Source organism: Helicoverpa armigera, chromosome 5 (genome assembly GCF_030705265.1).
Source record: "Helicoverpa armigera isolate CAAS_96S chromosome 5, ASM3070526v1, whole genome shotgun sequence".
Taxonomy (NCBI): domain Eukaryota; kingdom Metazoa; phylum Arthropoda; class Insecta; order Lepidoptera; family Noctuidae; genus Helicoverpa; species Helicoverpa armigera.
The window spans coordinates 13482941-13506620 of NC_087124.1; the positions used below are offsets into that span (position 1 = coordinate 13482941).

A 23680-nucleotide genomic window follows, 5' to 3' on the forward strand; every position below is an offset into this window, starting at 1 on the left:
TGACTTCTCAGTAGTTTAGTAAATTACTGCGTATCTCTGGCTGCGATGCAAATTCCTCGTGTAAATACATAGCGAGGGATGGACGAAGAAACACCATCAAATGCAACGAATCTCAATTAATGTTATGTCGCTCGTAATAGAGATGAAATAAGAGCTAGTCAGGCATTCAGTGCGCGAAGTAAACATAGAGATGTCAATGTGACATTTGCAAACGAAATGGAAATTAAAATGATGGCGGTGTGTATTGTGCAGCGCGCTGCATCGCGATAAGGCGCGAGTGCGCGCGTGTGTGTGTGCGTCTAACGTCGGCGCGTGTCGGTGTGCGGCGTGCGCGGGAGTGTGCGCGAGGTGATCGTCCCGTTTCAAGGGCAGTGCAGCGCTAGCGCTCGCCTCGTATTAATAGTTGGCGACTATTTTCGCCTCGCCGACCGCTGGGGGGACCGGAACGTATTATTGACATTCGCGAACTTCCAAAATGGATTTACTACCTTACATCACGCGACACGCGGTGCCACACGAACGGAGACGCTCCGTCCACTCCGTGGTACTCAGTATCTACACTTCAAATTCTTAGTAATTTTTCAATAAGTAGTAGTGTTTTGTTTTCCTTCATGACTCGTTTGACGTTGTTTATTAAAATGGGTCAATAGAGAACTGAAATACCACGTCTGTTGATTCAAAGTATCAAGTACATTTCGCCACTACACAAGCGAAGTGCTGTGTGCTCATCGCTGAGCCGCGCCAATCGATCTTTCTTTCTGAATCACTCGCCAAACTGATAACAACTGTTTACCCTCTTCCAGATAACAGTTGCTTTTATATTATTTATTCGACGCATCGGCTTATCCCATTAGGTATTTAAACTCATATTCTGCGATAAAGTTTAATGATTAATTATATGGGTTTAGTAGGTATCTAAGTCTCAAATGATACTTCCAGTCTATCATTATCCTTTCCCTTATTGGTTTCCAATTAGTCTCGATTCTGTGAGTGCTGAGTGTTGAGACTGGTGTGACGTCATCGCATAAATCCAAGCAGCGGGACCGAATAACTCGGTTATGCGATCACGGCTACAATTACAGCGCGGTTGCGGGTTGGACTTATTCTAAATCTAGAACAAAACATGAGTTACTTCTAAAAAGTGGTTTCTTTGTTTTGAATCGGATCGCCGTATAAGGAAGACGCGACACACGCCATCTGTCGTACGAAAAACGGTTGCGCAACCGTTGGCGACCCACTTGCGCCGCCGCCGCTGCCAAGCGCGCCTCGACTCCTCTACAATTACATATTTCGGTGTCGCAACTGCGCGGTCGCATCCGAGTTGAACGGCCCGCGACCTTGAGTGTTGCGCAGCGCGCCGCACGCGCCGCCGAAAGCGAAAGGACCCACTTACCATCCCGGAATTTACCATAACAATCATAACAAATTCCCGTTAGGTCATGGTGCCTACGTGACATAGCACTTGTAGCCTGCCGGGAGCTCCGAGCTGACCACAAGTAATCGGGAGCTGGGAAGCACTGAATCACGAGCAAGCGGCGGTGCTGCGGCGACCGTGCGTCACCTTCGCGCGTTCCGTTTCACACGCGGCTTCCTGCGCGTTTCGCAACGCATCTCGCGCGCCGAGTGGCGCAACCGCCGCCATCTTCCCGCTTCCGAAATACTCGGTACGCGGAATAGCGGCCACACGTCCAATGGTGAACTCGGCAAATCCGACGCGACCCAATTCTGCGCGAAACAATCTCAGCGCTCCACTTGTCCGGAAACTTCGCACGCTTCTTTTACGATAGGTATAAAAACAGAAGGGGCGCCGTGTCCAGGCGGCCTACATACTCGCTCCGATGGTTTCCTGGCTGTTTAAAATTATCCGCTCGTCCCCGGCGGAGCGGCAAAAGGCTCGCCCTTCACGGACCACGGCCGCCCCCGTCAGGCCACCACTCTAAATAGCATAACTCCATAACCGGGTCGATTATCGCGCGGCGGGTGGCTCTGTCCGGTGGCGTCCCGCGCTCGTGGCTCGCACTCGCTATCCTTGTGTTTATGCGTCGCGAGCCTAACCGGGTCAGTGTTAGGTCGCATAGCGCTGCATAAATAGATGCGTCGCTCCCCGTTGCAGCGCTCCTCCGCCTGGCCGATATCGAGCATTTCGCAATGTGTTTACGCGCGCCCCACATGCCCCGTGCCAAGCCGACGGATTCTACGATTCCACGGAATACCAGAGTTGCAAAACCGTGGCTTTCAGATTATAACGTCGGCGCGCCGTCCAGCATTGACATCGCCGCACCGTGGGAATATGGGACAGTTAAAATTAGTCGCCGGTCTCTTTTCGAAATACTCTACTTCATAATACAAGCTGAGGTACGAGTCGTTGACAAAAGGCCACCAGGTTCACGTCGTCGTTACATAATGTACTTCCTGATCGATAGCCTGCGAGTGAACAATCGACTTTTATCTGTTGCTAAAACGAGAACGAAATTGATACACGTGACACTGATAAGGGGGTGATGGAGCATGTTACTGCACGTGGTAGCTGAGCGGGGCTCTGCTGGTACCCTGACGTCGGGTGACGTCCCTGGCGGCCAATTACATGTAACAATAGTTTCGGACTTGGACGACAATACAAATCGATAAATTAAGTGAAAAAAGTCGTTCCGGCCTGATTGGTCCCGAGTCAGGGTCGCGTTGGGCAACACGTTTGATGGAAATCAGCGGGGCCTTGACCGCCGCGTACGCCCCTCAACCCGCTTTTTATGGCCATCGTCTTGACGACAAATTGTTTATTGCACATAATTATACCATATTTCATAACAAACTGTTTGTTACGTCAAAAAAACGTCAGCTTGTTGACAATTTTCAGTTCAATTCCTTAGAAGTTTGAGGCTGATTCGTCACGCGCCTTGGAGAATCGTTTGCTACGTAGTCGGAAGACACCGATCGACATATTGTTTTCTCAAAAATTAATGTTATAGACAAAAAAACAATTACCCATTGATACTGCATTAAGTATTCTAAGCGGATTCTAGTTAGATTTGCGTGGTAACTTGAAGAGCCGAAATCAGACTTGTAATTGGAATCCTGCGATAAGTTGCAGTATTATTGGCAGCATCACGCTACGTTAATGTGTATGACCCAGTGGAACAATACATGTGCATTACAATATGCATTCAGGCCACAACAGCTGCCGGATATACCTCATAGCCGGAAATCGATATTAGAGATGAGCGGAAGGCGAAAATTCGCGCGCGTCACGCAACCGGCGCGGGCGCTACTAGTTTTGTTTACGGGTAATGAATTAATAGAAGCATAGACTAATTTATCTTTATCTTTAGTTATTAATATTATTTATTTTTGCGCGCATACGCTGAGTGCATCCTACTTACCGATGCAATGGTCTTCCTTTCTAATACTGAAGGAAATATATTTATGTTCAAATAGAACCGAACGATTTTGTGATAGTTGAGACTTTCAGTATTTTAGCATACTTATATATGGAACTTTTTCCCTTGATTTGATTACAAAACTTTGTAACTCACTATTCCTAGTTTTATAAGTTCTGTAGGTAGTTTCTTACACTTCTTATAGGTTCTTTTTCACAGTAATTTACCATCGGTTCAACCGCATGACTTTTTCGACATTTAAGTACAAAAACAAAGTGACGCGACTAGGGTCAAAAACCACAATGTCATAAGACGACCACATTATAGACGTTTTTTATCGAGCCCTCAAATACTTGTATAAGTTTACTAAAAGGTCACAACTGCCACCTTTGGGTTGAAATGTATTAAAACTCAATCAATTTTGATACGACTTTAACCATGTATTGTTAGCTTTTGATAGGCTAATATTAAGGAATGAAATATATTATTGTTTCTTGATAAACAAACTAAAACTTTACATAGTTATCCATTAACTAATTAGGGAACAAGAAAATATAGTTTTAATAGTAATTAACAACTGAAACTAGTTTTAAATGTCTCTGAACAAGTAAATAAATGTAGATAAGTGAATGCATTAAAGATTTTTTCACAGTGGACATTGTAACCATCATATTTCAGAGCACGTTCGTAATCCCTGACAGCGCTGACCTGTGCTTTACTATGTATTGTAGTAAATATGTACGTGTGTGTGTGTAGTACCACTCACACACGCGTATTTACATAATATTTACTTACTTACCTACTAGTGCAGTTGTACATACGTGAGTCAGCCACGGGAAGGAAACGGACACAATTATGAATATACCTATGTATATAGCCACTTATATACATCTTTATGTACCACAATTAGTATAGGTACCTAATATCAAGTTATAGGAAAGTATAATTTTGACTAATGGAAAGACATAAATTACGTAGGTATGTGGTTTTCCTTTCCTTTCTAGATAAAATAGCAAATTAATAAATTATACTTTTCCGTCTTGACTTGATAGCTTTATCAGATAATAAGTGAATCCGCTCGCTACGAGCACACGAAGGTACTCGCACCTACAATAAACACAAAGAGTAGCAAACTTGCAGGACTTGCAACTAGAATGATTGATCCAATATGGCGTCCTGTTGCAAGGAAGTGCAGGAATTTGCGAGACGCGTTAGAGGGCGCGGGCGGCGGCGGGCGGCGCGCGGGGAGGGGTGACCTTCGCGCGTTGATGCAATGTCGCCGTGTCATTGACCACGCTGCGCCGCGCGCAAACAGTTGCAGCTACGCCCCCCCGCGCCCCGCGCCGCTCCCGAGTCTATCGCCCCCGCCCCACACCCCCGCCCGCCTCCTCGCCGCACAGCTAACTTTTGCTGGTTTAACGATATTCATTCGTTTGCATTTAGAACTTGGATATAATTTTTAAATGAGGAACAGGAAAATGATTCGCTCGCCTTTTATTTTGGAGCGGCGCGACGCGGCGACGTCAGCGTACGCAAAAAGGTTTGATTGAGATGAACGGCAAAAAATACAACAAAGGAAGGGTAATGTCACTTAACAAAAGAAAAATCCAATTTGAAAATGTAATTGTCCAATTTGAGCGCAGCTATCTAAATCTTATAAGCTCTTTCCTGTACGTGTGTGTGCGCTATTAAAAACCAGTTTTTTCTAAATCCATAAGCTGCTTATCAGTACCTATTTGCAAAGTTTTTAAGACAATCGCTAAAAACGTAGCTGCATGATTTCATTACATGCATCGTGATTGTTACATATCTTGTGTTCGTTTAAATTTAGTATTAAGTAATTTATATAACTTGCACGATAACATACAATATGCGTATCTATGTACTTAGATGAAACGCAGTCTTACTCTCTAGAAACTTATAAAAAATATAAACATTCGTAACAAATCATGAAGAGCCCTGTAATCCTGTAAAGATTGAGAAGTGTCAAGTTAAAACATTGTTTGGCTGCGCTCCATCTGAAAAACAATGATCATCGAATGCGTCAGAGCTGAGCCGCGAGGCGGAACGCGCCCTTACATTATATCAATATGAAAATAAAAATGTTTTCACAGTTGCATATGTTTACGTAAGCGGGGTGCACGAACTCTGCGCCGGATCACCTTCGCCGTGTCCCAAACTATAGGTTGAGGTCGAACCCGCAATAATAGCGATCGATAGCGCGACAAACAAGATGAGCAGAGTACCACACAGCTCCCTACTGTCCCCGGCAGTGCGTAGCGCGGGAAACAACGCTAATGTCAAAAGTACGTCCTCAAATCGATACTATTATAGCTAGCAGTATCTACAACACTTGTTGCTTGTCATTGGAAGGGACGCCGCGCTCTCAAGGGGACTCATTAATAACCCAGACAGACTATCTTCACTTTCAAATCTATCACAAGAATTCACTATCACGATCCTTGAGGAAATATATAGAAAATCATCAAAACACAACAAACGGGCGCCTGTTGGAGACGGCAGCAGTCGCGTCAACTGACCTTACACAATATCGAGTGCATTCGTGTTAGCCGCTCTAAATAAACAGATAGTTGAACCGTCGCTTTGTGCACTGATAACGGCATCCGCCCGCTCTGCTCACAAAAAATAAACTTAAACACGATAACACTATCACCTCTCAACTTACGATTTCATTACACCTCGCTATTCCTGGTAATGTAATGTCACTGCTCAGAAAAATAATGTCACCGAGTCACAGCTCACGTTCCGCAGTGATAAACTTCACCAGATTATACATTGTTATGTAAGCGCGAAATGGAACGTCGAAGCTGACCAGTCTATCTAGTCTCGTAGATGTTATCTCGCGTCCTGATCCGCCGAATTCGATAAATAACTAGTAGATACTTGTATTAGATTTATCTACGGCTTATCACCGTATCTATTTAATAATGCAATTATCTGCCGTACGAATATTTGCAATGATTAGGTACTTTACTACTATTTCATAGTGATAAAGTTTATCTTTCATTATGAGGGATAGATTAGAAAGGCATGAACTACGTTGTTTTTTTCTGTAAGTTTAAAAAATACATTTGGAGTGCATAATATGGCGTGGCGGTCGACGCGCGTAGGAGACAAAAATGTCACTTAGATAAGTAGGAACTTCCCATTTAGATAATGAACGATAACTGGCGCGTAACCAACCATCCACTACTCCCAAATAGTGAGCAAACACGGAAATGTTTTATGCTTTATAATAAAACAAAAATACTCCTAACATTTAGATAGAAATAACACTCTTTTACTAATTATTAGAGAAAATTGAAATTGAAAAATCTTCATTCTATTCATCATTTACACTTAAAAAGACGACAAGAAACAAATGACAATCAATTCGCCACATTTACCAGCTAGAGTACCTATTTTCAAATTCCTGAAACTGATAAATGGCGAATAAATAAAAATTGCAGGTCATTTTCTACAAAATTAGTATGTAAAAAATCCACTAATTATCTTGTTAATAGGCGTTGGTTTTTCTACATTTAATGCAATGTCATAATCACTATAAAAGTTTTGATTACAATTTATACTTTTAATTTCTTCATGACTATAGTACTGAACAATGACAACTAGTTCAGTTACCTAATACATAAATATGGTATTAGAATGAATCAGTCTGAATATGTTATGTACAATAGAATCTTTTCCATATAACATGGCCGCCATAGGTACGTTTGTACAGATGTTATTTCGCAACAATTTCGCGCGAAATCAAGTGCGTATGTTCCGTGTTTATTTTACACTACAAATTGTTCACTCTTCCGCCTTTTGGCACTTTTATACTTGTGTATTTTTATACACAGGAGTTTTTTTCAATGCTATATATCTGTGACTTCCATCTCCAAACCTACGAACATTGAAAAGTATCTTATAATTACGAATTTTCTCGCTTTATCAACAATTATTGTTTTCTCAGAATAGAGTGTGACTTTGAACCTACTATTAACCTATTCGACACACCAATAACTTGGAATAAACAGCCATTAATATTGAAGACAGTGTGTAATGTCGTCATTTCAGTACAGTTGGTTAAACAGGCTCGGTGTTTGCCCAGCGCAGGCGCAGACGAAGGCTGTTTCACAACCGCACACATAACCTTAAATACCATCGATACTAGGCTGAGTCTACATCACACGATTTACTATATAAAAATATTTTATAATGACAAGATTTACTGACCAACCGAAGAAAAAAATGGGTTACAAGATCATCCCGTCGTATTCGCGCAAACGGCTTCAATAAAAACTTTAAAGTCGATTTTTATCACTTTGGCGATGCTGATCATTAACTTTTATCTATTTATAAGTATAATTAAGTATGTACAAATAAACAATAACTCCATAGCATCCGGTCGCAGCTCACTAAATAAAGCCAATAAAAGCTGAACATGATTAAGTTATAGGGATTCTATCAACTGTTTAATTATGCATGATGAAATCGAGACGCTCGCGGCTGTGCGCTTTTCAATTAACCAGGCAATTAAATTATTAACTTGATGATATTTGAATAAAACAAAAAGAAGACAGGTTGCCTATAGATATAACGAGCTTCTACGCATTACAAAGAATTGCTCAGATTATTACCAGTTCTACAGAAATAATATTTGAGGCTATAATTAAAAGAGGTTACACAGGTTTTAAAGACTCGTTATCTACCTACATAATCGATGGTGGGTGATATCACAGATTGCAACAATTACATTGATTATGCAAGGAAAGTGGTCTACACGAAAACCGGTCGCCAGTTCCAAAGTGAAGTGACACGGCGACCGTCCCTCGCGGTGTGAACGACTTACACATGCAAATCATTAATACCACGGTTACGATATGTGCCGGAAAATTAACTATTCTTACATACTACACTTGAAGGATAACGTCTCCTTGAAATGCACTTAAAGAAAATATCGAGACTGGTCGATGACACCAGCGCATACGACTTTAGATAAAAGTTACGAACGATTATCTCGGCATGATGCAAATGTTAGTCATGCTGCTTAATATTATGCACAGAATCTCGAGCCCGGTATTACACTAGATATTTTGTAACGTCGTAAAATTGTTCATCTTCATAAATATGTACTATCAGTGTGGGCCACTAAAATTTCAGCCATAAATCTAAAATATCTCTCTGCTCTACTTTCTAGGGCGCTCAGAAACTTTCATATGTTGGTACAGCGAATAATCCTTAAGAAATCGGGGTGCGCCCAGCAACTTTGAATGCACTGAAACTCAGACAGCTTTTGATGCTTGGAGTGAGGTCCTGCGTCCTCTGATCCTGGAGGTCCCCAGGATCTGGTGGGTGTGACCTCGACACGCCGTAGTGGCGCCCTCTGTGCGCGTGTTATCGCGGGCCGTTACGTAAGGTGCAGTGTTGCCGAGCGCAGCGCTGACCTTACTTAACGCAGCGCTAGTTCACCGCGCGCAGGAAAATAGAACGCGCCATCTTTGCATTCGCGCTTTAAATATCTCAAGCGCGAAGCTCCAGATTGTAGTCATGCACGAGCTCCGACTCCACAGGATTCATGTGTATAAATACATCTGTTTACAACATTGTAATCTTAACCTATTCCCTTGATATCAGTTTTAGTAGGTACCGGGTGAGAAATGTTTTTTATTCTTAATAACTTACATAACTGAACGCACTATCAACGACGATGCGCAGTGGCAGTACAATCGGAATGTCACCTTGATAATGAATGCACAAAAACTGAGTTATCGTCGAAGCACCTCTCCACTTTGCCCTCATCAATCGCAACATGACGCCAATGACCAATAATGACGCCGGTCGCGAAAAACAACAGATAAAATACACGTGAAGTATTGTCCGGGATGAAAGTGATGCTCCGCTGTTGCTGCACAAGTTGCGCTCCGTGCAGATGTGCATACGCGGCGCGTCAACGCGAAATCCCGTAGTAGCCGCGCGGGAGGAGCAGGGAGGGCGCGGGGGGCGGCGGGGGCGGGGGTGCGCGCTGGTGTGCGTGCGGCTGAAGGTCAGCCGGCGGCGTCATTTCCTGGTCATTGCCTGTGCCGCCGCATCCGACGCTGCGCCCGCGCCGCCACCTCGCAATCTTAGACGCACGCACGCTTTCCGGTCGCACAGGAAAACTAGATGCTATTGTCACACACACTATGGGAGGATATGAGTCTGAAACTCAAATGCCATGCACACGCGACGCTGCAGTCTCATCACAGCCAGGCGCTGATTACCTTATCGCTTCCGCCTGAAAAACAAAAGATAAAGCATTATTTTTCACATTTTGTGGCCACGTTTACAGCGCGGTTGCTTGGAGGAAATGTTCTCACCCCGCTATCTTATCTGCTCATAATTCTTTTTATCGCGAGCAAAAATAGCAAATTTGCAAACTGATAAATCGTCATAGGTGTTAGTTATGAAGCGCTTGACGTCAGCGCGCTGTAATACTGTAACACCGCTGTAAGCTCTGTCACTTCCTAAACATTACACAAAGAGACTACACACAGAATAGTGAGAAGTTATTTAAACTGTATACATGTTGAAATACTTAAATGTAGCAGGATTCATGACAAGCAGCTAATAACCACTCAAACCACAAAGGAGAAGCCACTTTGCATCCAGCTTAGATGCACATTTGCGTCAGTTACGAAGTTTTTGCAGCAAATTGCGCACTAATTAGCCCTAACCATCGCTTTCCACTTCCCCTGGCTTGGTAAAAACTCTGCAATGATCATAATAAGTGAGAGCAGGAGGGCGCGCGGCCGAGCGTTGCGTGTTTGTATCGCAAGAGGTTTGTGGGGTAACCCATTTATCGCGACCGCGGGATGCGCGCCCGCAACCGGTTCCCCTCCTCCCCCTCCCCGCCCGCCACACCCCACATCAAGCTAAACGTTCGCATACTCGCATCCGGGAGCAAAACAATCAGTCTTCGTCAATACGCTGCGGCAAAAAGCACCCAGTCCGCTGAGCGTAAGGCACACTTCGCGGCACTTCGGCGCTCGATACATTTAGTGTTCGCTCCGCGACTGCTAACTAGCAAAGTGAAGATGACATTCTAAGACTGCAGCAGGCGTACTCGCCGCCGTAACCTTGATCTTGCAGCGCAGCCAGTAGGATGCGTCCAGCGCAGGCGCTATAAATAGAGTCGCCGCCGCATAAAATGCGGGTTTTTTACGCGGCGTCTTGTTAGCTTCCCATGCTCGCCAGGGATTTTTATGAGAGACGTGTTCGTGGAACGTTAAATTATAAATAACAGGTAACTACATATGTACCTCCCGCGTTAGAATGTACCGTTGTAAACGTTCACTCTACTAACAAATATACATTGTGCGAATGTTCAATTTGATAAATACGAAAACTTGTATCCAGTTTGCTATCTAATCTTAATTCATTGATTCTGATTCTATTGATTCATTCAAATTAATGATTATAATCATTTATCTGTGTTGGCGTGTGTAAGCAAACAAAGAACGTGAAAAGTGTTGAGTGCAACAGCGACATCTATCAATGTCAACCTGATAACTAATCAAGCTCTTTACATCATTCTCAATTTCCAGCATTTCCCGTATGAATTATAGACAACCAACTCCTTTAAAAAAAAACAAAAGTAAATTCTGCGGTCACTTATCTCTTATCAGTGATAAGTTTAAGCCGGAAAACAAAAACCTGAAAATTCTGGTTGTAACCGGAACCTTTTTCTTTTATATAATTTTCTGTTCTATGTTCTGGCTATAGCATAAACATTTATTTAGATCAGTGTAACAAAACCTGTGTATTGGCGCGTCCATTAGGAACACAACAATGCGTGGGCGTTACGTTAGCCGACCTTAGACGGTCGCACGCGCACCTTATTTAGCAACCTCTTCACAGGCCTTTCATGTTTGCTATAGCTGTATCATATCATAAACACGTGTTTTCGATTCAAAAGTATTTGCTTATTTCTTGATTTTCCAGGAAGTAATACAAGTGCGTAGGAATGTGTCCACACGTGTCAGTGCGCTGGGTCAATGACCGCGCAGATAAGCCGCGCGAAAATATATACCAGTTAGATAATATTAGAAAATGGCGAATAGCGCCAACGCACTACCACTCCACACCGGCGACGTTTAAAAATACATGCGTTATGTTATACTCGATCCGACGCGAGGAACCACTATGCTAACTAACTTACAACTTATACATTTCCAACTTAAAATTATAATATCATAATACCTATCTATGAGGATTCCGCTCTGCAGTTAGCATTGTACTCCTAAAAGGAAAACCACTAGTTCATTATGACATTAATTGAATTTTTTGGAAATTGATTACGTCAAAACCGCAAAATTCCCTATCTTCATTTACCTAATGGTACTTCCTCATAAAAATAAATTAACATTTAAACCGTACTTCCGCCTGTCCCTGGTGACATTACCAACGTAATTCTACACTCCCTATGGGAGATCAACAGATTCAATTATGAAAAATTTCCTCACTGAAGCGTTTGTGCTGAAAGCGAGAAACCGAACAGGGTCTTTCCCTATAAATTATCAATTTAATATGTTGGTAATTTTCTATTTATTGATGGAATAACAACGATTGAATCATTGCAACAGTTCTGTGGTCGGTTATCATAACCCAGTGTTATGTCACGTACGCACCATATGTTCTAATCCTGGTGTGGTTTCTGGCTAAACCAGTCATCCGACACGAAAAACCCAGCTTTATGCAAAACTCCTGGAAGACATAATTTACGCAACCTTATTACGCGAACACGGGAATGCTTCCACATAATAAATAACACCATAAAATCCGAGAGAAACTAGGTGATCTTCACTTCCTTGCTTGTTAAACTAGCCAATAATTCGGTGTTACTCCACATTCCTGTTTAATTCAAGAGAAGGAATAATAAAAATATTTATTATAATTTACTGAAGTAAATCTGTCATAGGCACAAGTCATTTATAAAAAGTATTACAAAAAAATGAAATATACCAGTTTGGCGACGAAGAATGTTATAAATGGCAGCCATAGACATGAAAATAAAGTAATTATACCATTACACAGACGCACAGACAGACGATAATCCTAAATGTTAGGAAGTGTTAACTAAATCATTTCCCGCGAATTGGGGTAATCACACAAGCAAACAACTGTTTTATTGAGCGCGTAGAGCTCGCCAGATGAAATTTATTGCTCGGCTTGAAGTTTTTAGATCGAACTCACGCGGTCAACTGAAAAATATACTGTTGTTTTGTTTCCTAAGAAACATTGACTTTGATGTTATTTCTGTGTGTCTGAGTAAACTGCAAAATAGTTTTTGAGGTTTAAAAATCAATTGAGTTCAGAACCCTAAAACTGTCTTATTTTGGATATACTGCGTTAATATTCTAGAAGTATGTTTGAATCTTACTATCCTCTAGAACATTACGCAGAAGCTTATTTTCCGAGGAGGAAAACGTGTCGGCGAGTGCGCCGGTCGCAGGCATTCGGGTCAAGGCACGGCTCCGGCGCTTTGACGCAATCGCGACACTATCAGTGTTATCGTACCAACGCTCACATTGTTCCACGACCCACCGAACTACCCACGAACCGTACAACTTCGGGAAATACTCATACTTCTTCTAAGAAGTCGATCTCAAACTTGTAATTCATTTTCGCGAGGAACCATTTGAAGCGATGAGCGAATAAAATAGCACTATCGTTTAGTAGGCACATTATAAAAAGGGGACAAAACAACACTATAAATCATCGTAATGTATAAAAATATTGAATTTGATAAGGACACACAAATAAACGTCATCCGCATCCTTTCACTGTCGGCGACGCATTATCATCCAGTACTGCACTACTGCTTCACTCTATTGATACTGTATCGACGTTATGACTACCTATTAGATTTTATTGCTTATAGGCAATTTATTACTGCATGTTCATTTATTAAATGAATTTATTTTATTCGACCACACTTTCATAATCATGAAATTGTGGCCATTTATTCCCAGTAATGATGTACGACCACAATTTGCTTATTGGTACTTAACTAACATGTACAACAGGGAAACAGGACGTTCCTTTAAGTTGAAATATTCCTATGAATATAAATTAATGTTATCAAAACACGGGAGTTAGTTTAGACAACAGAGTGCCCTAATCGCATGAGAGTTGCGTCGCCCTCTAGTCCCACTATTGTTTAGTCGGATTAGTTGGCACCAAATGTTGCATCAACATTATATTCATTCAATATTTACTTGTCTAGCACTAACAGGTACATTATTTTTACATGAGATTTAAATACGAGCACAATCTGTAGGCGATGTAAGAAGTTCGGAATAAGGATGAGGTACCTGCTTTCCTGATGATGACTAGTTTATGCCCCAATCAATATCTTTGTTTATAACTCGTATTTAACGTAGTTGTTCTGTTTGTTTCCAGTGGGAGGCGGGCACGAGCGCGAGGCGTACGGCTACGGGTACGGCGGCGGCGGCGGCGGCGCGCACCACTTCGCCGCGCCCGCGCCGCCGCCGCTGCCGCACGACGAGCTGCCCTACTCCGTGTTCGACTTCGGCGACTACCAGCGGCATCACCACCACAACAAGCTCAAGCCCAAGAAGAGGCCGCGCGCCGAGGGCCCGCCCACGCCCGGCGTGAAGCGCAAGAGCCGCGAGGGCTCCACCACCTACCTGTGGGAGTTCCTGCTGAAGCTGCTGCAGGACCGCGAGTACTGCCCGCGCTTCATCAAGTGGACCAACCGCGAGAAGGGCGTGTTCAAGCTGGTGGACTCGAAGGCGGTGTCGCGCCTGTGGGGGCTGCACAAGAACAAGCCCGACATGAACTACGAGACGATGGGGCGCGCGCTGCGCTACTACTACCAGCGCGGCATCCTCGCCAAGGTGGACGGCCAGCGCCTCGTCTACCAGTTCGTCGACGTGCCCAAGGACATCGTCGAGATCGACTGCTCGCTGGCGTAGGCCGCTGGAATCTCCCTCGACGCCCAGACGTGGACGACGTGTGACGTGGATGACGTGTGACGTGCGATGTGCCGCAGGACACTCTCAGTCGTGACGCGGTGTGTAGAGGACGCGTATTCATTTCGCTCTTACATTACTAGTTTTTTCACTAATAGTTACAATTCGTCTATTTTTCAAATCATCATGCATTACGTTTTTCAGATCGCTTCTATATAATGTTATTAATATAAATATTACTCTCAAATCGAACTAATATTAACTTATCATTGAATTTAATATTTATACAAAAATAGGAGAGACGAAATTGATTGCTCAAATGTTTATATAGGTACCTATTTTTAGGGTATTCAGAAGAGGAACACTAAATTTGCTAGATGTTATATGGGGACGGAGTGATTTTTGTATAATGTTGAAACGAATTTTTAAATGTTTGTAAATGAAATTTCTATATATTGCATGTTTAATGTCGATTATACATTTCCTCGGTCGACTGTACGAAATCAGAACTTCCTACCTCAACCTAAGCAAAACTAACAAATGATTCATATGAATATACAATTTACATTGTTCGACACACTTTACAATACGCAATAAGATATATATATATAGTCTAAATAAGAGTTTATTATAAAGAAATATTTACGTAAAAATGTTTATATAACGAAAATATCTTATAGTAATATCCTCAGATGAAATATATTCACTTCTTGGTGCTTTGTATGGCCATCTCATATTTACACCTTGTTACAAACGGAGCAACCTCACTGCTGTTGAGTTATATATTACTATGTATATTATATGAACATTTAGTGATTGTCTATACCTAGCTGTAATCTGTTTCCCGAGAGCGTCCCCCGAGCGGCGCGCGCGCAGCTCGACGCTCGGGCGCCGCTCTCGCATCGCATAGTCTATCTCTATTGTTTTACATTTCGATACCGAATTAGGAAATGATATTAAATTGCAAACATTCATTTAAAACAAATGTTTTGACGTAATACTACGCAAGTACTGATAAACCTACTGCCAACTGTCCGACAGGAACACTGACATAATGAATAGTTAAGGGATGATTTTTGTGCGTTAATTGTGTTAATTATAAATATATGTTTACTATAAGTGAGCTGTTTAAGTGGACATGTTCTAGTTTATTTCGTTTATTTAAAATTTATATTAAGCATGTTGCGAGGGGGTCGCGCGCACCTCACCGCCACTCGAACATATCACAACATGACCGTGCGCATGTGTGCGTGCGCGCACACTTGTGTCGCATATCAGGCCGCTTGGATATCATTTGTTAAGTTGAACAGCGCGCGACCTCCATTTTTTGTTACCTGAATAAATATTATTAATAATTAATTACGATTTGTGGTCCAATGTTAATGAATCATAATACTTTTAACTAGATAGTTGTAAAAGAAAGATCGATTTAGGTGTAGCCTAGTTCACTTCGACATATACACAGATAAATAATTGATATTTCATTCAATGCAAAGACAAAAGATCCTTCTATGTATACAATAAAGTTTGTTAATATGTAATAGTAAATGTATGTAAGAGGAGGAATTGTTAGATGGCTTCGTGTCAAGTATAATAATTGTAGAGGCCGCGTTGTCCCCGGCCGCGCCGGTCACAGAGGCACTATATTTTTGTAAGGGAGTAGCGTGGGGCAGGGCGCGAGTGCTGGTGACGGGCGCGGGTGGGGGGGGCCTCGCACTGTGAGGGTCACACGAGCCTTAGGAGTAGGGAGGAGGTACAATGGGTGCTATGCAGAGGGACCGCCGCGAGCGCGCTCGGGTCAGACTCGCACACGATACAATAATAGGTAGACCAGTCCAACCGATATACAGGTGTTAACTATATATTAAATAGACCAGTGCGTTAAGTGACTTTTATATAGGTGAAAGATCTCAGTATCCAAACTTCTTCGAACAAAACCAGTGGCCGTTTCATGTGATTCAAATTAATATATTTAAAAAACAAAATTGTGGAATTTTAATCGTATTTTTATATAGCTAGATGGAATTCTCAGTAATTTTCTGTTCGGCACTACTTCTTATGCTTTTGTAAATATAACTATAGGGTTTAATTTATTTATTTTGTCTGTCACGCGGTCGACGCCCAGGGACGTCACGGGCGATGACAAACGCATTATTTTCCTTTTTAGGAAATTTCGTTCTGTAGGTTACAAATTTTATTGTAAAATATCTTTATGAATAGATTAGTAGGTAATGAATGGACCATGGGGTGGAAGGTGAACGCTCTCAGAATTTATAATTCGGCTAGTGTGTGTCCTAATCGACGATGTGAGATACTAGTTACCGGTTAGTAGGCAAAATGTTTGAGCAAGCATTTAAAATAATGCTCGGAGAGTTTAAATAATTATAGTCGAATTGATGTTGTTGAATAAAAAATCAAAGTTTCTAATTACTAATGTACTTAAATTTTCAATGTAAATTTTAAAGGCACCTCGAAAAAAAATTATTATTAATGAAATTATTTTAAATTGAGCCTAGTCTTAGTATCATAATTTGATTTAAAATGATAATAACGGACGCCGCATTGGCACGAGGCGTCGTCGTGTAGTGGTCTATATATCGCGGCCGCGGATGTTCTGCACGTCTAAATTATTGTAAATATTTAATGTAATCCAAACGCACACCCTCACGACCCATCAACGGCTAGTTATTGGCGTCGGTAGATAGGTGAAATATGAGAATATTTTGCGCGGAAGCAATGAGAAGGTTAGTGAATTCGGTGATAGGCAGGGGAGGGCGGCAGGCGGCCAGCAGTCTTACACGTTCGTGTTTTATCGTTAATTCCTATTTCAATGTACTGTTCGTCGATATTAATGTCCAATATTCGAATACGTAATTCATTCCGGATGAGTGGTGTGTTACGTCTGTGTCGACAACGAGTTGTAAGAGTTACACTTTAGTTACTGCTACTCGCTCATAGATGGCGCTTTCGTTTCGCTTTGATCAGTTCTAACAAATTGAAGTAATTATTCTGAGAGTTGCGTGCGATACAGTGATGTTGCGTTATACTTGCTTTTAGTTGTATGCAGTTAAAGTCCGATATTTTAATTGTAATTTTAGTTGTTTAATTTTACAAAATACTGTATTTTCTGCCCCCTAGTTAAGTTATTTTTCTATGTATAGTTAGTTATAAGTGTAAATGAATTAGCACATAAATTTGATGCATGATGATAATGTTAATAAAATATCCACAATAAAATCCAAACTTGTTTGTTATTATATCCACTGCTGCAGTACCCCGCGCGTTGAACTCTTTTACACGCACTCTGTAGTGCTAGCATTGTGCTACGAAATTGTAGCTAGAAGACTTGACAATCTTACTAGGAAAATATCATAGTAACTAAAAGTTGTCAGAGTTTTTTTCATGATGGAAGTTTTTTTTTAAATTTAGTAGGGAGTTATTCAGCTAATACGCCCAACTCTGTGGAAAAATCACTACGCTACACAATTTACAATATTCGTAAGTAAGAACATAATTCGACCGTAGTAAGTGCTGCACACTGTATGTAAACATGACCTTTGATAAGCGTATAAATGTAAGCTTCTTATGTCGGATCAAAAAACAACAGAACAAAATAGAGTAGCCTTGTGGTACATACCACGTTTTTCAAATTAAAATACTACTACTAGACCTCAGAACTGGGGCCCTATTCTTTTAATTTTACTTAAGCGACATACGATTCACATTCGACTGCGATCCAATCCCGACTCAATTACGATTGAAGCGTATGGGGCATTCCGCTATCTTTTCTTTGAAATAAACCTTTTTATCCTTTTATGTCATTCAATAATGAATCATTTTGTCTGCAAATGATTTACAATTGCAATATGATTGTAAAGCAAACTACCGTATAGACCAAAATCATCAAAATAGCATACCAATATCGCAAACCAATCGAATGTCGTTGGAATATGATTGGTCTTATATTAGTAACAGAATGCCCGATATGGTTAAAACTGCTATTATTAACTTAGGAGAATCGGGCCCCTGGACGCTCGGTGGAGTGTCTTGTGATTTGTTTTTCTGACTTTTGGATAATTTATTACAAGACGTGTTAACCAAAATTTTGTGACTATATTTAGTGTCCTCAACGATATCTCGACCACCTGATGACAAACCCGTGCCTTCATACTTCTAAAATACTTTGTCTGGGACTGCACATCCTCGTCGCAGGAAAACCACGTCCCATGCTGGGATAAATATTAGTGTATGTATGTCTATGCCACCGATCTCCAATCTCCCTCTCTCAATCGGTTCAGCTATTTAAGGGTGAAAGCATCAAAGTCACGTTTTGCTCTGTGTTCAAAAATATGTGGATACAGAAAAATAAACAGTTAGCTATTCTTCGCTAATATAGAAAAATATTAATAAATTTTACACTTTGAACCTTTTTCTTACAATATTCACCAATTCAATATCTGGCACATTTTCCAGTAAAAAAAATAGTTTGCGCCATTAAATAAATAAAAAAAGAAATACTTATGTTTCCTTTTTACAATGTAACGGCATCGAAATATTTTATAGGCCAGTTTACATATAACATTATGAGGAGATAAAATCCTTATCGTTTGAAAACTTTTATGTGGATGTAAATCGGAACGTGTTTTTCTTAAATGGTAACTCACGACAACATGAGCAAAGTTTCTGACGTGTTGTTGTCATGTCAGTTGCTTTGACGTGTATGAACAGCTGTCAACTATAGATCTTGTTTTCCATTTCCCGATAATGAGAAGGAAAAAGTAACCAGTGTTGTGTGAAAATCTTACTAAAACATACATTTGTTTATATGTTAACGTGAGAGACAATTATAATATACCAAAATGGTTCTGATGACTATGATCGCGAGGGTCGTAGACGGCCTCCCCCTGGCCGCTACTATGCAAGAGGATGAGCAGGTAACATGTTTTACTGGACATTAATACATTACCGTTAAAATATATCATATTCCACGTGTAACATGTTATTCACTTGTCGATTTTTGAGCTTATTGTTTCATGTAATTTCACGTTTATTGCTCACGTATGTTTTCACGTTTCAATATGTTTTACAACATTATTTTATTTAATTTCTCCTGTTTATTGTTTTAATTTTATTATTTAATTTGCTGTGGTGGTTCGCAGAGCGGCTGCAATGTTCTGGAGTACCAAAATCAGGCTAAAATGCTGTTTAGAAAACTAGGCCCACAGTCGCCGACGCGTTGCTCCATCGAAACTGGGCCCTATCTCTTCCAGTGAGTCCTACCGCTTGTTATTTTCAGTTTATCCCATTATTTTACTGCTTTTTAGTTGCTAATATTCTCTATCATACTGATGTAATGTCATGGTACATTTGTGCAATCTTATTTTTTTGCTTTACACAATAGAAGCAATGATACATCATTTATTTTTAGTAGGAAACAAAAACATTTTGCCTAGTTGCTGTTAAAAACACAGGATAGAAGGAGTGCAGCTAGATTGAATTTACTTATTTAGTTTTAAATGGAGAATATTGTTAACTTTCCAGTTATCTAATTGAGCATGAGATCTGCTACCTAGTGCTGTGTGAGCGCAACTACAGCAAGAGACTGGCATTCAGTTACCTCGAGGAGATCGCCCAGGAGTTCTACCAGCAATACGGCAAGCGGGTGTGTATACATACTCTTTTTTTTGTTTTTTTTTTTTTCTTAGCCCTTATTGTACCACTGCTGGGCAAAGGCCTACATATATACTCATCAGTCTATAAACAGTTTTATAACTTAGATATCAATATAAAAATAAACTATAACACAAACATTGTAACCACTATGTCATAATCCAATTAGAGTAAATTGTTTACTTTTTTACTAAACTTACAAGTAGAAGCTCTTATCTTAATTAACAAAAAGCCACTTTCACTAAATATCCAATTGACATTTTGACAAGCTATTTACATTTTCTATGATATAGAAATAATAGACTTCATAGCATATTAAAGTAATGAAATGTTGCTTGCATAATAATATCATTGTGTAGTACCTTCATATGTGTTTTATTTTTTAAATATATGTATTGTTGTTGATAGGAAATAAATTGTTTCCTTTTTTCATACTCTGCCTATAAAAATGCTGTCATGCTCTGATAGCAATGTGCTAAAATGATGTCAGTCAACCATGCTGAAGTACTTTGTAATTACTGTAACAGTAAACCTGTTTCTGTAATTCATTCTGCTGAGTACTGCTCTCTGACTAAAATTACACTTTGATTTGATATATTTTATTATTCCTATTAGTATAGCACCTACAAAATTATTTTATTTATTACATACACTCATTCAACAGCTATCAAATGTTTAACTAAAGCTTCAAGTGCAGGGTCTTAGAATTTGTTTTCCCTGCAATGCCTCGAAAATAACTTTATATAAATTTAACATTTCTACGTCATTGTACAGGTGAACACAGTAACCCGGCCATACACGTTCATAGAGTTCGACACGTGGATGCAGCGCGCGCGGCGGCAGTACGCGGAGGGCGGCGCCCGCGCACGCCGCGCCGGCGCCGCCGCGCAGCTCGGCGGACAGCTGGGCGACGTGCAGCGCATCATGATGCAGAACATCGACGATGTGCTGCAGAGGGGGGCTATACTCTCCGGTGAGGGTCTTGCCACTTGCTTAACAACAGATTGAGAAGGATACTTGCAAAATAGAGCCTAATGGGACTGGAGACTGACTGTTAATTTTTATGCCTTGTCACACCCCCTTTGCAAATATGTACATTCATTAATTAACTTTTCTCTATGCATGAATTTTATGCATGTAATATGTATCGTCATTACATAAATTGCATATCATGCTGAGTCCAAGCAAATCATATCAATTTGCTGTTCATATTTAAAATTACGGAAACACTAAACATGTGACATATTGTTTTCAGAACTGGACACAAAAACCCAGAACCTATCAATGATGTCTTCGAAGTACAAGAAGGATGCGACCTACCTGAACACCAAGTCTATGCTGGTGAAAGTAACGGCGGGCGCTGTCATACTGCTGGTGTTTGTACTCTACTTCTGGGTCCTTTAGGCCCGCTCATATTTTAGGATCCTTCATCTGTGGTATAGCATATACTAGAGCTGGGGACTCTGCCGTAACATTCAATGCTAGGTCATTGAAACTTCCACTGATGATTCCTCTACAATAAGTTTATAACTAGTGACTTAGCGAGATGACATTCCCTTCACACAAATGAATTTATAAAAATGTTCTAAATTACTAGAGATATGAACCTTAAGTTTTACAAGTAATGAAGGAATCGAGTTCTCATCACACCTAACTATTTTCCATATTATAAAAGCATTGTATGATGCTGCAGAGTGACAGTTACCCCAGCAGTGTGACAGCTAAGCTGTTATAGTTGAATTGCCTTTTGAAACTATAATAGTACAGTTATGGGATATTTATGTAAAAGCAAGATTTCATATTTTCTATGTGATTCCTCTGGACAGTTTTGTATTTAGACATAGCAATGAAGTATAATAGAAGTAAGGAGCTATATAGCTGATTTATAATTTGTTTATTACCCTGCATCAATACTTAGTTCTCATTTATTGTATCTACTACTGAGTATGATCAATCTGAGTATATAACTGGCTTCCTAAAACATTGAAAATTTTATTATTTAGCATGAAAAGCATTCCAAGCAGTTGTTTTTTTATAAAACTTACCAAAAATTATGCTATTTGATAATAAATCTGATTCACAGTGTATAGCAATGTGTTTGGTATGACAATATAGGATATTCAGCTTAAAAGTGTAAGTAAACTCCAGCAGAAGCAAAATTATATAATTAAATGCCCGTCATTATTATTTTATGTAAAAAGCGCAGCGAGTGCTTGGTGATGGAATGTTGTAAATTTTATCACATATTGTTAATTAATGTATTTATTTAAGATTTAATAAATATGCATTCTTTTAATATGTTATTTATTTTATAAACATTTCACAATTTTAAACTTAATAGCAAAAATTTCATATCACAGGGTAAAAGGTACAAGATTAAACATTCTTGTTTAAATCTGCCATCATTTATAACATACCAATTTCATTTAGGATCATGATGGGTCTTCTTCATATTCTTGTTTGGGAACATTTCTAGCTAGGTGTGTATTAGCAATACCACTCAGGGCATTCCTGAGTCTTATGGCTGATGGTACACTCAACACCTGGAAATAAAACAGTTGCAAGAATTAAGACATTGCATGAGTTTTAACCATTCATGGAAATTATGGCTACTTATGGGATTAGCCAACGGTTTTATTAAGAGGAGCTCTTATCAGGGCATGGTTCAAGAGAGAAAGCAGGTATTGACAGCCTCTTATTGAAACTTAGTGCTTTACACTTACAAAAACTAGGTCCTCAAGAACCCTTAGAGGTATGATTTTCTTTAGAAGGCATTTATAATGTCTTGGGAAATGCTTACCTGCAGTATCTTGGCAAATATGACAGGTCTCTTCTTCCACTGCAGTGTGCCAAACACTTGCACAGGGTATGGTATCACCGTGGACTGCACCAGCGAGTTCAAATACACTACTGACAACTGGACTATAGGCTTGCCACCACTTAACTGAAATTTAAACAATATTTCAGAACTTAATTCTTTTCTTTCTCTCTTAGACAAATAGTAAAGCATGATTTACTCACATCAGATAAAAAGAATCGACCATGAACACTTTGTAGTATCCCAATAGTCCTGCATTTCATTATTTCATCATTGTAAATGGTACATCTATCAGCTACATCTTTTAAATCTGAGTATATATAAAAATCGGCCTAGAAGTAAATATTCATGTTATATTGTCATTCTAAGATTCCTTATTGCTAAATATAAGTGTTGTATTATTGGTAACTAATAAATAAACTTACATACGGTGTGTTAGCATCAAAAGGCATATCACAGTATGAATTATTTTTGACAAAGCTCATTTCTGAATCAATTTTTACTCATATCTCCAGCTCTCGAAAAGGTCTTGTGAAAAGAAGAAGACCCTTTAACAGTTATCGCCATTAACTAACAACAACATTATTTGCCAAAACAATGAAAAATATAATTATTTCACACAAAACCTGGGAATCAAGAAATTCTATCGTCTCCCGCGGTTTATTTTGTTTTGACTTTGTTTTTACACTTTGCTGTCTGTCAATGTCAAATTCGAGATAACACCAGGGAAATAGTGTTGTACTGAGAGCATTTTTTTGCATCTTGTGCCTTCATTCATTTTTTTTATCATTCGCTACGCTCCTGAATCAAACAGAACCCTTTGCTAGCTAGTGGGGATT

The 23680-nt window shown here is 40.1% G+C and overlaps 3 protein-coding genes across 9 annotated transcripts in view; 2 read left to right on the forward strand and 1 right to left on the reverse strand.

Moving 5' to 3' along the window:
• Positions 1 to 17596, forward strand: part of LOC110374646 (ecdysone-induced protein 74EF) — a 188987-nt gene extending 171391 nt beyond the window's left edge. For all 6 annotated transcript variants that reach the window (XM_021332458.3, XM_021332461.3, XM_021332459.3 and 3 more), the window contains one exon: positions 13821 to 17596. In XM_021332458.3, coding sequence (XP_021188133.3) covers positions 13821 to 14356 — 536 coding nt within the window. In that variant the 3' untranslated portion in view covers positions 14357 to 17596. The remainder of the gene's footprint in view (positions 1 to 13820) is intronic.
• A 1448-nt stretch (positions 17597 to 19044) lies between these two features.
• On the forward strand, positions 19045 to 22319 carry Sec22 (Secretory 22). Its single transcript, XM_049842824.2, has 5 exons — positions 19045 to 19287; positions 19513 to 19622; positions 19895 to 20015; positions 20798 to 20996; positions 21279 to 22319. Exons 1-5 carry the CDS (start codon positions 19213 to 19215, stop codon positions 21425 to 21427), a joined length of 654 nt encoding a protein of 217 aa, XP_049698781.1. The 5' UTR covers positions 19045 to 19212; the 3' UTR covers positions 21428 to 22319.
• On the reverse strand, positions 22311 to 23588 carry LOC110374667 (uncharacterized). 2 transcript variants are annotated; one of them, XM_021332487.3, is made up of 4 exons: positions 23267 to 23588; positions 23045 to 23173; positions 22824 to 22967; positions 22311 to 22566 (listed from the first exon to the last, which is right to left on the reverse strand). In XM_021332487.3, the coding sequence occupies exons 1-4, from the start codon at positions 23324 to 23326 to the stop codon at positions 22456 to 22458; spliced, it is 444 nt and encodes a 147-aa protein (XP_021188162.3). In that variant the 5' UTR covers positions 23327 to 23588; the 3' UTR covers positions 22311 to 22455. The 2 variants fall into 2 exon arrangements, with proteins under 2 accessions (XP_021188162.3, XP_063890814.1); XM_064034744.1 differs by lacking the exon at positions 23045 to 23173.
• Between the last annotated feature and the right edge of the window lie 92 nt (positions 23589 to 23680).